The 17,345-nt window shown below is 38.5% G+C and overlaps 1 protein-coding gene across 2 annotated transcripts in view; it reads left to right on the forward strand.

Moving 5' to 3' along the window:
- The window catches only part of arhgap21b (Rho GTPase activating protein 21b), a 39,586-nt gene that overhangs the window by 496 nt on the left and 21,745 nt on the right, over positions 1 to 17,345 (forward strand). For both annotated transcript variants that reach the window (XM_042428392.1, XM_042428393.1), the window contains exons 2-7: positions 689 to 891; positions 9,128 to 9,310; positions 9,493 to 9,514; positions 15,272 to 15,364; positions 15,885 to 15,963; positions 16,050 to 16,104. In XM_042428392.1, the coding sequence (XP_042284326.1) occupies positions 817 to 891; positions 9,128 to 9,310; positions 9,493 to 9,514; positions 15,272 to 15,364; positions 15,885 to 15,963; positions 16,050 to 16,104 (507 nt within the window). In that variant the 5' untranslated portion in view covers positions 689 to 816. The remainder of the gene's footprint in view (positions 1 to 688; positions 892 to 9,127; positions 9,311 to 9,492; positions 9,515 to 15,271; positions 15,365 to 15,884; positions 15,964 to 16,049; positions 16,105 to 17,345) is intronic.

Raw genomic sequence — 17,345 nt, forward strand, 5'->3', positions numbered from 1 at the left:
CTCTGTTCGTGCCTCCTTTGACCATCGATCTCCACAAAAAATCCAAATTCACCTTCTTTAAATCACGAAACCGCTGATATTAGTAAAAAGATATAGGGAGTATAACGTACTTAAGTGATTTATACCTATAACCTCGGTTTTATGGGTTTCTTGTAACTTAATTTCAAGTATGACGGACATTTATTTCGCCCTGCCTCCCGTCTGTATTCACTTGTTGCTGGCCATTCATTATGCAGTGTTGACTATCCACGTTGTTGTGCTTCAAGCTGATGACAACAAGCCTTAATAGTTTCTGCATGAATAATGTGGTGATGATGTTGTTTGCTATCACACCACTGTCTTCAGCTTGTCTACGAAACTTAAGGTGGTAACTTAGTTAATTAAGTGTACTTTTTTTGCCCAGCATCCCGGTCTAAAGCTTTATAAAATCAAGATATAAAAACATCAGGTAGAAAATTGCGTTAGGCTAAGGGCTGTTGCATAATGTTGATTGTCCAGAATTAGGTAGGGATGGTCCACTATTATGTGCGTTAAACAACTGAGTTATTGCCTCATGTTGTTTTACAGCCCTTTGAGCAATGTGAGAAGTCATACCTGAGCCATTAATTCACAAATCCGCCTTTGATTTTAAACAAATCTAAACGCATTAATAACCCAAGTTTTTTCATCCCCTCTCTCTCTCAAACAGATGGATTAAGAAATCAAGCAAGAATGAAGGTGTGAATTGGACCGACTGGAACATATTACATTGCATCCTGCTGGAGATACCTTTTCGATGTGGGCGTTCACAGATAACAGGATTTTAAGTGAAGTTGAATGATGGCATCACGTTGGGTTCCTTCTTGTGAAGATGATGAGAGACAACAAGCAAGATCCTCTTTCTGTAGTGAGGTAAATACGACACAAGCCAAACCTCAGACTTTGTATCTTAGACAATGGTCTTCATAAAATAATGAATTAAATTATTCAAATGGTGATCATAAAAGTTATCTCTGTTTTGGGCAGCTGATTCAGTGGTTGTAGTGTCTTCACTCTGTTCAGTTTGGTGTGGGGGAGTAATGGGCTTGACACTTTGGCCCAGCTGCTTGTGCATGTAACAGCTCCTTTCAGATTGTTTTCTTCTTTACCTCACCAAAGCTTCCCTATTTTGGTTTGGTTTTGATTGTTACAGACATTTGTGTGGAGACATGTCACAAGTTTTTCTGAGGGTTTTTTTTTTGTCGTTGTTGCAGATGAAGAGAACAAAAGACAGGTTTTGCTTTCAGAATAGTTTTTAACGTGATTTGACATTTTAATCAAAGTCATCTCTGGTGGAAGTGGGAGGAGACAATATTTAGCGTTGAAGCAGTTTATTCAAGCTGTCTTTCAGATTTTTAAGCTGTGACCCCTCTAATACCAGACAGGACACCATCTGCTCCTCTGAAAGCTTGTCGTCTGAATGAAGACCTTCATGGTAAAATAGGTAGCAACCCATACTCTTTGAAATGGAAGGACACCTATTTATAGAAACTGTAGTTTTCTTTCATTTCCCGTACCAACTTTAATCTAATATTCAGCTCCTCATTTAAGCTTCCCTGCCTCCGTGTGAAAAGTCTGTAAATGAGGGATGTAAAGCTCCTCATGTTGTCACTTCTAACAGGCTAGATGTGCTGAATTTGATCTTACATCAGTTGAACAGATCACAGAGGAGCAAAATATCCCTCAACAAGATATTAAAGAAATTAGCCAATAACAGGCTCAGTGTTATTAGATTTCTTTTTAATCTAGTCAGTTGTGTGTTTTTTCAGAGCCTTGAAAATGATATTTGGGGAAGTCTAAGAGCATAAAACAAAAATAAGAACACTGCACAATGATATTTGAACATAGCAAACAAGGATAACCTGTAACGCTGTAAAAACAACACACACTGGAGCCCATTCAAAGGTCATACTGCAGAAACATCTTGTATTGCATCCCTGTCTTTTTCACTGTCACGGCAACCCCCCTCTCCCCACCCAAAAAAGGTGATGTGCTTAATGTCTTAACTTCTTAATGAATTGAATTAAACAAATTTAATTCTTATGCTTAAAATGTACATGTCTCCTCAGAAACTCCTGGTTATAAACAGGTGCCAGTATTTATTTTATAAAATGTTGCTAAATTAGTCAAATTTTCAGTGATACACCTTGTTGCATTTTATAAAATCTTTTACATACATATGAAACATGTTTTAGAAGTTGTTTTGCTACAAACGTCAGTATAGTGTGAAGGAAAACCTCAGTTCAGCCAGTCGAAATCCCTCTTTTAGCAGTCCCTCTAATAAGGCTACCACACAAACCAATTCATGTGCTAATTTTGAGCCGGAAACCCCCTGGAGTTTCTGGTCCTGGGATTTTCTGGAAATGATGACACTTTGGATTTGCAGATTTAAGAATCTCCTATCTGTTTTTTAATCTCTTTTTTAAACGTGTCTCTGCAATAAAGCAACTTGTGATGGTCTTAGTTTATGGGAACTGGTCAAAAGATTTTGATGGTAAATGGGTGTGCCTTTTGTTTTCATTCAGAGAAAGCATGGCCCTGATGGTGTTGTAAATAAGCAGCTGGGATTAAAAGAAGCGGATGGGTCACGGTCCCAGACATATTGAAAGCCATTTAGAGATCCTCAGCAATTGACTTTAAAAATGAGTGGAACAGATGTTGATATATCACTGAAAAATATTTAGTAGTATTAAGAGAATGTATCTGTCTGTTTTTGTTTCTCTATTTTAAAAAAAACAAACATATTTGACTTAATAGTAAGGGTCTGACTGTTTGCTTGTGTTATCTTCCACTGGTAGCTACTTTCAAATGCTTGTAAGACAACACATACACATCCTCTGACTACTACACCAGTCATGCAGTTTTGATTTTGATCTTTGGCCTGCTAGTTAGTACTTGTGTATGATAGCCGAAATTTGGGCTGAAAATAACCTGATATCTTGATGGAGGAATAATTAAATAATTATCAGTTAATCCAAGTTCAATGTGTGGCTTCTGCTGGTGGTTTTAATTATTTCCTCCCTTTTTACACTGGAGCGTTTGTATGCTTTATCAACTGAATAGTGCATGGTATTCAAACACTGCAGCTGAATTCTGAATCCAGATTTCAGACAGAGTGGGCTTCACGTCTCCTTCCTCTACTTAGATTCCTCTGGTCAGATGTTGAGTTTGTAAAGCAGATCTTGCTCATTGGTCTGTTTTTTTGTCTGAAATGTCTGTGGTAGTCTTTTCTATATTAGCTGAAGGTCCCATTTGTGTCAAACCATATCAGTGTTTCATGAGTCGTCTTTTTCATGATTCATAATACCTGCTCGTCAGCTTGTTATACCTCAGTAGAATGACAGAAATGAGAGTGGAGTGAAATAGATTATTGTTTTGGATGATGAAGCATGATCCATATTTAGCTCTGTAGGGGGCTATTGACAAACAGACCCGCCCCTGTCCCCATAATCTTGCCCTCATTAAAGCTCAGTGTTTATCTCATTTAGACTGGCTGCCTTTTACAGAACCCTCTGCGCAGGCATTGTATGGCTAACTGATGGTAATCGGAAGGGAAAATTGACCATCAATTGGATAGAAGAAGTCTGTTACTTCCTGTTGCCTTATGGTCGTGTCTGCAGTGTCTCAGGGGAAAAGACAGGGATAGGATATGTGATTCAGTTTTTCCTCATCGCATTTTCTGTGTAGTAAAAACATCCATGTCATCTTGGATGGAAAAGCCTGGGTACATTTTCTATGTTTTCTTAATAGCTCACCTATGAGTTTGAATGCTGAATCACCAGGGATGCATAAAACAGAAAGTGATATTTTAGAAAGCTAGCAGATGTTTCCTTTTGTCAGAAATGCTGCTCATTAAATCAATTCCTTACAGTTTAAATGACTGTTTAGAGACATGTGGTGCTGGAAAAAACAATGTCTTTGGTCAAAAATCATTGTAAAACATTTTCTTACAAGCTAAACATATTTTTGTATTTACCACGTTTTGTTAAAAAGTAAGCTTTAACTGCACAGCTTTGACAAAGCTTTGGAGAAAAATAACTACTATCAGCTGTTTTAGAAACTCCTCTCCTCAGGAAACCAAAGACATCAGTGATTTCATCCCATGGATGAGAGCGGGATGCATAAGCAGTCCAGTCTCATTGCTAAATGCAGCTGTGGGCAGTTGAATTGTCACTGTAGCACTAATTGCTATAGGCAATAGGCCCTTTTTTGCATTTTTAAAAAAAGGATTTAGACTTACTCAAGGATGATGCACAGCCTTCATCATTCTTCATTCATTCAGTGTTACTATCTCCAGCAGATGTGGTGTGTCTACCATATGTTTTATGCTTTTGCTTCTGGGTTGTTTTTCCTGGGTATTCTGGGAAATGTGGAAAAGCATAGTGAAAAAAGGATAATTAGATGATCGGTTTATATGCTGAACCACAGTTTAGCTCTCTCTGTTTGCCTGTGACGGACCCTGTTTGGACGGGCAGTTCTTGGGGCACCTCTCTGTCCAGTACATACCACCACAAAGTACGACCTCAAAAATGGCTGCAGCACTGAATTATGTTTATTTTACACATTATAATTTTATATTATGAGTGCCACAAGGGTAATATGTCTGGGCTAATGGATTAGATTGCATTATATTGGACATATGTTCATATCATTGTGTCCATTCACTGCATTCATTTAGGTCTACTGCCTGTAACAACATTTATGAAACACAAACTATGAATGCAAACATCAATTTTAGTATGAAATTTGTTTTTTGTCTAACTTTGGTTTAAAAAAAAAAAAAAAAGTCAGTTTCCTGCTGTTACAGAACCACTGATTATGCTTAAAAATATATCTTTAACATTTCATTTCATGTCAGAAGTATTGTAACATTGTAATATTGTAATGAAAGAGCGGCGGCATCGTAGAGTGACATCCTGAATGAATAGTAGCCCACAGGACTGTTCTGTGTCCCATATGTGTGTTAGAACTAGAAGTGTGGCGTGCACAAAGCAAACCACGTGTCCTCATAGGCTGAGTAATAATAATCTTAACCTTGTCCTACACTACAAGGCCGGAACGCCCAGGGCTCACCACTGGCCCCCTGTATCATTATCTTCGGCTTTTCACAGTTAAGTGCTTGGTTTGGACGGGATGTGGTGTAGAATTTAGCAGCCCACAGAGAACTAGGTTTCTTCACATTTTAAAGGGCTGTGTGTACTTGTGTGATGTTTTCAGAGCTGATGTCATGCGGTGCTTGTAATGTGTCATGTGGTGATGTCAGCAGAGGTTTTTAAACACACAGGCCATGTGGCTTGGTTTTATAATATTTGTTGAAAATGAACAGGGTGGAAATTCCAGTTTATTTTTCTGTGTGTACATAGCCTCCACATGTCTACCTCCGTGGTGTATTTTTGTGTAAACGACTGTCCATGTAAAGTTATTCCCCTAAAATGTCTGATGTTAGTGGGTGGTACTGCCCACTAATCTCTCTGGTAGGGGAACCTCTTATGTAGTCACGTTACAATCACTCTGAAAATGACCACATGTACAGTACTCTGGGTTTAGCGCGTCACTTGTACACTCATACAAACAATGGACTATTTGTTGGCAAGAACAGTCTTTTAAAGATCATTAGAGTTATTTTATGCTCATTGCGTACAGATAATGTTTAACAGATAACGTGTTCAAGGCAGCCTCAATCTAAATGACTCAGAGTCTGGGCTGGTTGCCATAGCTCCGTCAACATGACTGTACTGTTACATATGTAAGAAAATGTCTTACAGTATTGTCTGTAGCCCTCCATGGCAGGTCATTGTGGTTGTATGTAGTAGCTATGCATGTTGAGGAGAAGAAACAGTAAAAAAAAAAAAAACAGCCACTGACAGTGTTGAACTGATGCCATTATGTGTTCATTTGATGTGTTTAAAGGATACGGCTCAATAAATCCCAGGAAAAGACCAAAACCAACAGTTTGTTAGTCTTTCCAGCCTCTCTCTTGCTCACAGCCCCAAGCCAGTTCATTCATTGGATTCTTTAAATGTGGGTCACGAATATGTACTTTCACTTTTAAAAAAGGCTTATAAACTTCCTAAAACCGCAGGGTGTGGTAGTTTTTAAGCAAATCTAACTAAAACGGGAGTAAACAGTGTATTGTATTTGGTGCTCCAGTGAGTAATTATGTGCAGCAGGACGGTGTATGTAGGTTGACTCAAAATAAACAACAGTTTCATTTTCATTGTAATGGTGGAACATGTGCAACAGTTGATGTGTTAATAGTTTATTGGAAAACAATAGAGGTATATGACACAGAGGATTAGGCTATTTCAGGCATTTGCTACACAGGCAGTACTTGTCAGATGGATGAATTTATTGTTGGTTGTGGTGTTTTTCATGGGATTTGTTGGCAATAAGAAAAATATAAACCACCAGACTAACCAGGATCTGGTGGTTTGCTACTGCCCTGAGACACAGGCCTGGTCACTGCTCAGATCCAAGAGATATCCAGCAGGAGAACAAATGCCTACTGAAAACTCTGTCCCAGCTGCCTCACCCAGTGCAAATATCAGTCTGGCATTCTGGTGATTCATAAATGGGTGAGAGGCATTCATTTATGGGCTGTAGAGAGTAGGTGTGTATCTTAATGCTGTTCTTTGTAGCCCACTTTTTGTCAAGTAATCTTATAATTTTCTCCCCATATTTGGATTACCTTTTCTTGTCCCAGTTAAGCATTATTAATCTAAAAACCAAATGAATAAACGTAAATGAATCTGGTCTTATCAGGTTTATACTGGAGGTCTGACTCTGTTCCCTCTTCTTAATAATAGCTGTATTTTTGATTAAGTAAGGGGAACCCATGTGGGAAATGCGGGTCTGGAATTTATTGACCTGGAATGTCACGACAGTATTAACTATGCAAGTGGCTATGATAACACTGCTTGGCATGTGTCTGTCAGGAGGCCCACACCCCCTTCTGTTGTCCACATCTAGAGATCAGAGGGCTGGAAATTGCCCCGTGCACTGGCGGCTAAATAAGATCCAGTAAACTGAGATTGGCTTGCCCTGGAGACGGGAAAGGAGCAATGCAAGCATTTCAAACATCCAGTTGATCTATTGTCATATCACCACAAGCGCCTCTACGGTTATAGATTTGAATGTTTGTGTGTTTGTGGTGTGAAAGCACCCAGTGCTCATACAGACGCTGACTTCAACTTGGAAGTGCTGCTATCAGAGAACAGCCAAAGCTTGGTTATACACGGTAAAACCTGTTTTGCTAGTTTCATCAAAATACATGGGTGTCAGCTGCACCTGCAGCACTGTTTCCCAGCCAGCCACAATAGTGGTGTGGGTCCTTACACACATGTTTGAACTCCTTTTATATACTGTATGCTCAACAGCTCAGGTTGCCACTTAAAAAACGCTTTGTTTCAAGTGGTTTTTGTTACTACCTCTTTCAGAAATATATAGTTTAAAACCAGAAGACTTTGTTGTTGAGAAGCAGTAAAACTCTCTGCAAAGACACACTGAAACATGCTTTAACTTGGTTCTTTACTCCAGGCACACATTATATTGCTAATGGGCTACTGAGCACAAGACTGAATTTTCATTCTGTGACATGCTCAGAGCAACTGGACAAAACAAGTGAAATGTTAGTAGTTTGCCCTCCTTGACTAAGAAATTTGAGATGTGCTGCCTTTTTATACTTTTGGAGCATGCTCACTGTTGATTTTTGTTTGTTTTTTGAAATGTGGTCTGGCTCATTCACTACTTCCAGCTGTGTCAAGTGGGAGTGCTGCTCAGATTTATTCCAATCAAAATATACAGATCAGATGTACAGAATTTGTATTTTTAGTTTTGCAGTTGCATTGACTAAAAGTAGACAAACCTTGTGATTTTTTTGTTTATCATAGTTCAGTACTGGTTGTGTTAATATATTCAGGTAATTCATTCCAATTACCAGACATTTTACTCAACATATCTGCCCAGGCAGAGATAGCGTGAATGCAAGCTCATCAAATTCCTGACATTGTGGGGGAAAGTCTATGTTTCAGGGAGGGAGGGGGAGGGTTTGTTTGAGACAGGATGAGGAAAAAAACATTTTTTTTCATGTGGAAATACAGGACTTTTTGAACAGAGGAATTCCTGAAAGTTGGACTGGAACTGTGAATATGATATGGGAAGAACTGAGTAAAAGGGGGGTGTTGTTGAACACATGATACCACAAAGGTGTGAGGCTATAAATAGCCAGTAAACACAGGGGTGGATGTCCAAAGCCCTGAAGCCTGACATGCTCTACTCTCCAGCTGTGAAAATGGGACACCGTAACACTGGATAGCTAGTAATGTTTTTCAAGAGCCCAACTTCAATGACCCTGTCCAACTTCATGAATGACTGACACTTATTGTTTATATATAGTAACCCCACTAAATATTAACTTATGTAAATTGCACATAAACGTAGACTTTTACTTTTTGTTTTATTCTTCCCCTAGATTTCATGTACTTTTTCAAAGAGACTTGGTTGTTTCAATTTGATGAATGCCACCCGATTATGAGAAGGAGCTCTTTGGTGAACATAACTGCCAATTTGATAATTAAGGCTACCTGTTCCACTCCATTTTAGGGCAAGTTTCATTCTCAAAAATGTTACCCGAGAGTAAAAAGAGGAACAAAACAGTGCAAAGTGCTGTTGGAAATCAGTAAATGAAAGTGCTGTTGGAAATCAGTAAATGAAAGTGCTGTTGGAAATCAGTAAATGAAAACCTTGCTACATTTAGAGTGCCAGTAGTCGCATTAGGCGACCCTAAACCATTATAAAATGCAAAACAGATGTGTCATCAGTGCCGCACTGTGACAGAAATAAAGAGGGAATGGTTTAACATGCAGTTAGATACAGTTTTCTTAAATTACTCGTACGCGCCATTAAGAACAAATGAGTGGCTCTTACATGAAAGTGGTTTTGGATTCAAGCACAGTTATTTTACAACATTTGCACTTTATGAATTTCAGAATCATAGCCACATTTTCAGCAGAAATCTATCGGATCTCTTCCTGAATGTAAAAGTTTAAAAAAAGGCTACGTGATTTCTAAAAAAAAAAAAACTTCTTCCTCCACTTTTCTCTTTGTATAGAATGACTCTCCTGAGTGGAGAAGCTTGGCGGATTCTCCTGCAGCACAGTACCCAACAGAGGAGGAGCCGTTCTCATGGCCGAGACCTAAAACCGTGCATCTGCGCCGCACTTCTCAAGGGTTCGGCTTCACCCTGCGGCACTTTATCGTGTACCCACCGGAGTCAACTTCACACTGCTTCCCGGTATGTATGAGGATTGTATTTATTATTAAATTTGTCAGAAACTTTCATGAGTTTCATCCACCTTTAGTATTGTTCGCCTATCATGTAAGATAACACTGAGTCAACAAAAAGTCTGATAGCCAAGTGCTAAATTCTGTGACCGTGAGCAACAAAGTCACTTGAACATTTCTCTGTTTTTACAGGAGGAAGATCATGGCCGCAGAGGTAAGCAGAAATTTTGGCTGTTCCTCTTCATGCCCGCCCTTCAGCACTGCTGAGTCAGGGCAGTGCCTCTGACTTCTAATGACTCTTAATCCATCCACTCTTTGGCTCTTTTTGCTTCCTTATGCGATGAGAACAATGTAGCTCCTGTGTGTCACTGACCTTTGTGGTGGCATGAAAGGTTTGGTCAGCACCACCTGTTTCTGTCCTGCACTGACCCACCTCTTCATATTGTTTCACTTTGTTGCTCTTGCTGCTTTTTCTCCCTCACCATAAATAGCCTGTCAGAATGGGATGGCCTCAATTTTACTGGGTTGTGTGTGTTTGACCCTCTTTCCCCTCTAAATATACCATTCTGTTTCTCCTCATAAGGGACCAAATCTCACATCAAACCCTTGTCATAAATTTGCAATTTAACTTAGCTTTGTTTATCTACAAAGTGACATACCTTTCATACTTTGAGGAAGATAGCTATCAAATGTTTCCTCAATCCTTATAAGAAATGTTTTTGGTTTAATGTCTTTGTTATTGCTCACAAAAAACACAAGACATTTATATTCCTTGGAGAGGAAAATTATTGTACAGGAAACCACCACTGTAATTCATCTGGCACATGATGAGGAAATAAGTTATTACATGAACAAGTGATCTTTGTGCTCATTATACACAGGGAAACCCCATAAGTCTGTTTCAGCATTACTCATAGCCCGTCATGTACAGTTGTGAAAGTGTTTGGGATAGGGGTGGGTAATACCAACAAAATCTAAATTTTCAAAAATTTCAAATTTTTAACCTAAAACCACAATATCAATATGTATTGACATTATTTTATTATAGGACTATTGGTGGATTTTAGAAGATATTCTCACGCAAGACAATTCTGAGAAGAGATAAACATCAGTAATGTGATACGATGACCTAACAGGTAGAAGCATTCATAATTGATCTCTCAAGCTAGAACAGTTACAGTCTGGACTTTGTGTTTCATGACTGTAAAGCAACCTGAAAGTCCATAAAAACACAAATTTAAGGGATATCAACCTATTACAATAACCAAAATCTAAGATGATATCTGGTCTTATCACAATATTGATATTATATGAATCTATCACACAGCTGTAGTTGTGGATTTCTCAACTAACCATGAAGGCTTTTGTGTGGTGTGAAGTTTAGACACCACTCATTAGAAAGCAGAATATACAGGATGTCACTCGGTCATCTGCACATACTGGCTGACACATGTTTGAATTTGTTCATAGTCCTGAACAAATGATAATTGTTGTCAATCCTGTAGACACACACACATCCACCAAGGCATAGACATGCTGTTTAAAAATCACAACGTAGCAGTTTGTCTTCATAGACTGCTTTAAATAGCAAATGACTTGTGATGTATACCATCTGCCCATAACCACATGATGAAATGGCATCGTGGTGTCTCTGTTTAAATTTTGAACTCCATTTCTGTGATGCCTTTGTGATTTTTGCAACAACAGGGAAATGCTAGAGAGCATGTCGTTGTCCAAATTTAAAATATCATGTAACAGTGCGAGAGAGACAGTTTTCATTAAAGCATTCAAGATTTATGTTTCACCCAAAACATAAAACACTGTTGAAGATGTAAAGCGTTTAGCCTGGAGCTTTGCTGCCTCAGTCTGAGTACGTCAGAGAATATTAAGAATCCTCGCAGTTGCATAATGCTGGACACAGGGGCGTGTAGGCAGCAGGCCAGAATTGAAGGGGGGGGGGGGGGGGGGGGGGAGACAACCTGGGAAGCTTTCAGTACAGAATGAGCGAGCACGGTCACTGTGCCACACCAAAGAAAAATCAAATGGAATGAAGAGTCGCACACTCATACCTCTAATGCAGTCTTTTTCTTATTTTTTTTGGCACTTACTTTCCTCTTCAGAATAAAAACATACATTATCGATATGATAACTTTGGATAGCCTCTAGATCATTTACACTATGAAAAAGCTCATAAAGTTTCATTAATATACCATCTGGAAATAGATTATATCTAAGATTGAGGACTGTCAAGCTGCCCTCACCTGATAAGAAATTTGCTCTTTGCTCACCGTGAGGTAGAGTACAGAGCGTAGTGTAGACAGTTGGTGCGGAGGCAAAGCGCAGCACATAGGAAAACAATGGCACAGCCAGAGCAGAGCGGTTTTACTGCTGATCATGTGTGGGCACCTTTAAACTTTAGAATGGCAGGCAGACGTACAGGTAGGTATATGAAGGAGCCATATTTAAGTCCATTAATGCTCCACATTTTTGCAGATAAAAATAATTTTGGAGCGCAAGTACGAACAATATTAGCTGAAGAGAGAAGATAAGAGAAGAAGACAAGAGTTAGACGCAGTAGAGTCAGAAGGCCAGGCTTTAAGACGGTGCTTCATCACATAGAGACGCTATCATGTGGAACATTATTATACAATGTCTATGTATATGTAGGGTAACTAATAAGGTTTTTCTCAAAGAATAGTTCTAATAATTTTAAAAGAAAAAGTAATATCTAAATATTTTTCATATGATGAATTGGGAGGTTCAAGAATGAAAAGCAGCACTTACACTGTCCTGATGGCATGTTGGATTGTTATAAATTATAGCACGATGTGGAAAACAAGAATTACTAAATGTTTGTCATCCAAAAAATCATAATCACTCTGAGGAAGTTCATCAATTTGGAAAAACTTGCCAAGAATTCAACATCTTTCAAAATCAGGTGTCAGTAAAGGGTAACCTTTTTGTTCCCTAAAACATTCTTGTGTATAATCAGACCTATTTCATACAAATTTATTTATGGGTAAAAAATTTCTTACTATGATCAAAAAACAGTAAAAAACATTGAATAGCTCATTATTTAGCCATCTTCGTGTTAATTGCCCCATGACATCATTGATCATTCAAACGGTGTGGCTTTATCTGAGGAAGGTAATATACGCCACGTCGATTTATGAACAAAAACATTGCATCAGAGTTATAAGTGTGCTCATGAGTTATGAGTGTTATGTGTTGTCCTTCCACATTGCAGCACCACCATCGATTCTTTTATTGCATTAGAGTCTGCTGCTGCCTAAGACAAAGCTCTTCTGTCACAGCTCTGGGGTCAAATTTGGGTGCACTTGTGATCTAATGTTCCCTTGTCATCTCTTCAGTCATTTTCACATCGAGAAAGGCTGCCTTTTACCTCAATCACAGCTGTCATTTAGTCTGTCATTTGGTGTAAGTGCTCATTGTGTGCAGGCACGGTTGTTAGTGTTCATTTTGAGACAACAAGGACATTTTTTTAAGGGCTTTATTCAGAAAAATATTTTAAATTAATTCATTAGCTTTATAGTAAATGAGCATAAATATGAGACAACTACAATATAGGCTAATTGTCGTCTTCTTTCTCTGTTCACATGATTAAAATAGAGCAGTTGAAACCTGGATAAATTTATTCATGTTCTAAGACACGAGAAGTTTGTTCTGCGGTCTTATAGGAACACTACCATTTTGGGAATTATGCTCATTTTTTTTGATTAAATTTATAGGGATGTCCTGATCAAGTTTTTTAGGCCCCAACCTGAATCCTTTATCATTGTGTATCTGCCAATAACAGAGACTGATCCAGTACTTCTATTTACCTTATATTTAAATATGTATCTGAGACATTCAAATACTAGGTGTTGCCTACTACATTTGGTGCACCTGGTTCCAAAGTATTATGTTGATAGGCTTAAATTATTGATATGATATGATTGAATTGGGAGAATATAACTTTTTAAATTGATGTATTGTGATCAGCTAGATTGTTTTACCAGGGAAGTCTCCTCTTTCTATTGAGTTTTTTTCCTGTGCAGTATTTGGCCAAGGGCAGACACCGGCATGTGGGGAGCGCACAAAGCTGACAACAGCCAAGTTAAGTTTGGCCTGTCATCAAGTTACTTGCGGATTTAACGTTAATTATTGACAGTTAATATCCTTGCTCCTGGCAAACTAACGGAAGCGATGGTCAGCTAAAATAAGAATCTGCTACCTGAATGTTTTGTACACGCCCTTTGTTTATGGGAAAGGGAAGACTGATAAAAGTTTGAGTCACAGCTCAGCAGTCTATGTGAATTTATATAGTCTCACTTTGGTTCATAGGGTGTGTACTTCCTAAAATGTTTTTTTTAGATATGGTTGGGTGCCATCATCACTAGGGAGGCGGTGAGTCTATGATTTCTATTGTTGGGTGGTGCCAGGGCAGTCCTGTAGGAAAAAGATAAGTGACACTGATTTGGAGTACTGTAAAAACAAAGCACCATTTTACCAATTATGCAGTTTGTGTTAAATTGATGTAATTTGAAAAATACAAAATATGAATAAACAAATGTTTACAGTTTCAGATGTTATTTCATGTTCTTCAAGGTGGCAAAGACAAAATCAGTGAGCTCATTCACAGTTCAGGAAAGAAGCTGAAAACCCCACCATACATTGAAATGTTAATGTTGGCTCATATGTGGATTCATGAACAGCTCCTTTGTGAGAATGGAGGTGCAATCCTATAACATACCACTAGAGGGAGCATGTCTCAGTGCTGTAGTTGTATGAGACTCCTGTTGCAGTATTACATAATATGAGTCCCCAGGATGTGATTCTGCATGAGTAATCTCGTTTGGAAGAGGGGAAAAATGGAGCACAAGTGCGTCTGTGTTCATGCAGTTTACAAAGTTTTATAGATTATTACTTCAAGAGTTTCATTTACCATTAAGTAATATTAAGCCACCTGTTTTCTTGTTTCCCTTTCCTCGTTCCTAAAACACAAAACAAATTGCTGGTAGTTTTGGGTCTGTCACAGAGCCAAAGGTCATATTTCTCATTCATGTATTAATTTATTTTTTCTCTTTATTATTAAAAACACTAAGGATGTTTAACCTCTTTCATCAAACTTATATTATTTTTTTAACTATCACACCTGGTCCCTATCCACTGTAGTTTGTGTTGAATCGTGCGCTAACTCGCTACCAGAATGTTAACTACCGAGAAAGGATTTTAGCCGCTCTTTGGCTGTGCCCAGAGCTATTTCTCAGTTTATAAGGAAAGAGTGGGAGTTGTGCAGCTGAGCACACTGTCACTCCACCTTCTCTTAGTCTCTTTCTCTCACACCCCTCCCTCTTTCTTTTCTTTCCTTTTTTTTTTTTTTCTGCGGCCATGCAGCTGCTAGGAGACAGGAACAGCATGAGCAAACAGGTTTTCCTCTCTTTAGCTGCTTTTATCCACCTTCCTAAACCCACACAATTTCTCCCTATTGAGACTTTTTTTTTCTCAGAACCAATTAACTATCATTTCTATTCAAAACTGTTGTAATGCAGGCATGCATCGGCCAGAACACAGTCTGTTCTGCTGTCATAATGTTGATTCACATGCCTTTGAACCTCCCAGTTTCTCTCTCATTCTCATACACAGCCATTCTCTCTTCTCACCTAAATGTCATGAAACAATTTATTGCTCAGGCTGATTTTCATTGGTCGGTTTTGTAGTTGTTGTTTTTCACCTTTCATCAGCCCCGGTGCCTGTGAAAGTTTGTAAATTAACCTCTAGTAAGGCGCTGCTTGATTCAGAATACAAAGTTGTTTTTTGTGGCTTTAATTTCCTTGCTCCAGTTGTAGTAAGAAAAGGAAACCTATGCAATGTAGACATGTCTAAAATTGTATTATTTACAATTATGTTTTTATGTATTTGCATTGCATACTGTTTGTGTGATGGGTACTGACTGCTCTCTTATCATCAGGGAGACAGCGGAATAGGCTAGAGCCGATGGACACCATATTTGTGAAGCAAGTCAAGGAAGGTGGCCCCGCTCATGGAGCTGGGCTTTGTACAGGTAATAATCAATCAATCAATCTCCTTCATTAACCAAAACCTACTAAAGGTAGGGGTGTTGTAACACTAGGGGGTCATGAAATTTCAACAACCAAGGCATAATCCTGTACATTATGTCATACAGAGCAGACTTCTTCCTCTAATGTATTGCATTAATGTTTTAGAGTGCTGGAAGCTAAAAAGAAAACTTGCAAGAATTGCAGTTTTCAGTAGTGGCCTGACAGAACTGCTGCTGCGGGGCACAGACGTTTGCCTGGGCATCATGTAGATACCCCGATGATTTTAATGTTTTAGTGGATACAGATAACTTTCAGTACAGCTACTGTGAACATCAGGCATCAGCATCAGGTGACTGATTTTAGGCTATTTGCTTTCTTTTTCACCCTCCGGCTGAAGGCACACCTCCTCTTTGTCATGAGCGTGGCGGCTGCTTTCTTAAGGCAAACAGCTTACATTCATTTTTTTATACTTCTCTCTGTTGGTGATGTCATTACCACTGTTTGTTTTTCATTGCCTATTAGGTGATCGCATAGTGAAGGTGAATGGAGCAAGCATCATTGGGAAAGCCTATTGTGAGGTTATATCCTTGATCCAGGACAGGTGAGATTTAATGTAAATAATTAATAGTTGATTTTTGGACTGTTAGTGTATTTTTCCATTTTGAATCTCTTTTTGTTCCCCCACAGTGGTGACTTTCTTGAAATTTGTGTGATGCCAAAAGATGAGGATATTCTGCAACTGGTAAGTTTCTCATTACAACCATACTTTTATAAAGGTTCACCTCATATTTTACCACACTTTTAGAACAGAAAAGCAGTTTCAAAACAGTTTGTTCAGTTTTTAAAACAGAAAATGCTCTCTTTGTCTCCAGTTCCACACAAATTTCCACTACATCTGGTCTCACAGAGCTGCTCTAGTTTAAGGTGTTCATGTTGGGACAGCAGTCATAAGATACAGGCAGCCTGCCTATCTCATCACAGCTCTCTATCTAGGCCTCCTAATCAGGCCACAGTAGCCTTTCTGTCCTCCAAAGTTGCTGCTGAAAATGGCCTGATTGCAGTAGTTGAGCAAGCATTATCTCAAATACAAATATACATACGTATACATATATTATCATAGATAAATATAGACAACCCCATTCGTACAGCTGAAATGTTTCGACTTGCTAAATGTATTATAAGAGTGCATTTTCCTAAAAATTGTTTTCAAACTTAAGTCTCTATGGAATAGACCTACATTAAACAGCTGAACTATGTAAAAGATTTTGAGCATCACTAATCTGACTGCACCTCCTAGTCCTCAACACGTTTTGGCAGTATGGATCACATGCCGAAGTACATGTGACAGCCAGTAATCTGTTACCTGTGGAAGATTGTAATTACTGTTAAAAGAACCAAAATAATCTGAAGGTTGTCAAATTATATTGTCTTGAGTGTTGTAGTTGGTCTGCAACCCTTGAGGACAGAACCTCTGACTCACCAGATTGGTTTTCAGAGATGCAGTAAGAGAGACTGTAAGTCTGATTAATGTAGATTATCAACCATCTGAACATGACTTATTTTACCCAACAAGGACATGAAGTGAAACAAATATTTTCCTTCTAACCAATGCTTTTGTCATAAGATGATGGTGATGTGCTATTTCCATTGGGACATTCCACTGGGATGTCTATGACTACTCTCAAGGAAGGAGTTGGCTGATACAATTGATGTAAATGGAAATAAATCTGAGTAGATGGCTTCAGAGAAGTGTGAATGAGACATGCACAATGAAAAAATTAAAGGCTATGAATGAATCCTCATGAAATAAAAAAAAAAACACTGGTATTTTGGTTGAGTTTTTAGTGCAGAAAATGTCAATTTGAATATTTATCCCATATTGAAATTTAGATTTAAAGCTAAATCACATTATTGGCTGGTGCAGGCTTCTTAGATAAGAACTGAATATCTTCAGCAATCAATGTTAGAAATGCTGAGATTCTT

The sequence above is a fragment of the Thunnus maccoyii genome, chromosome 12, assembly GCF_910596095.1.
Source record: "Thunnus maccoyii chromosome 12, fThuMac1.1, whole genome shotgun sequence".
Lineage (NCBI taxonomy): Eukaryota > Metazoa > Chordata > Actinopteri > Scombriformes > Scombridae > Thunnus > Thunnus maccoyii.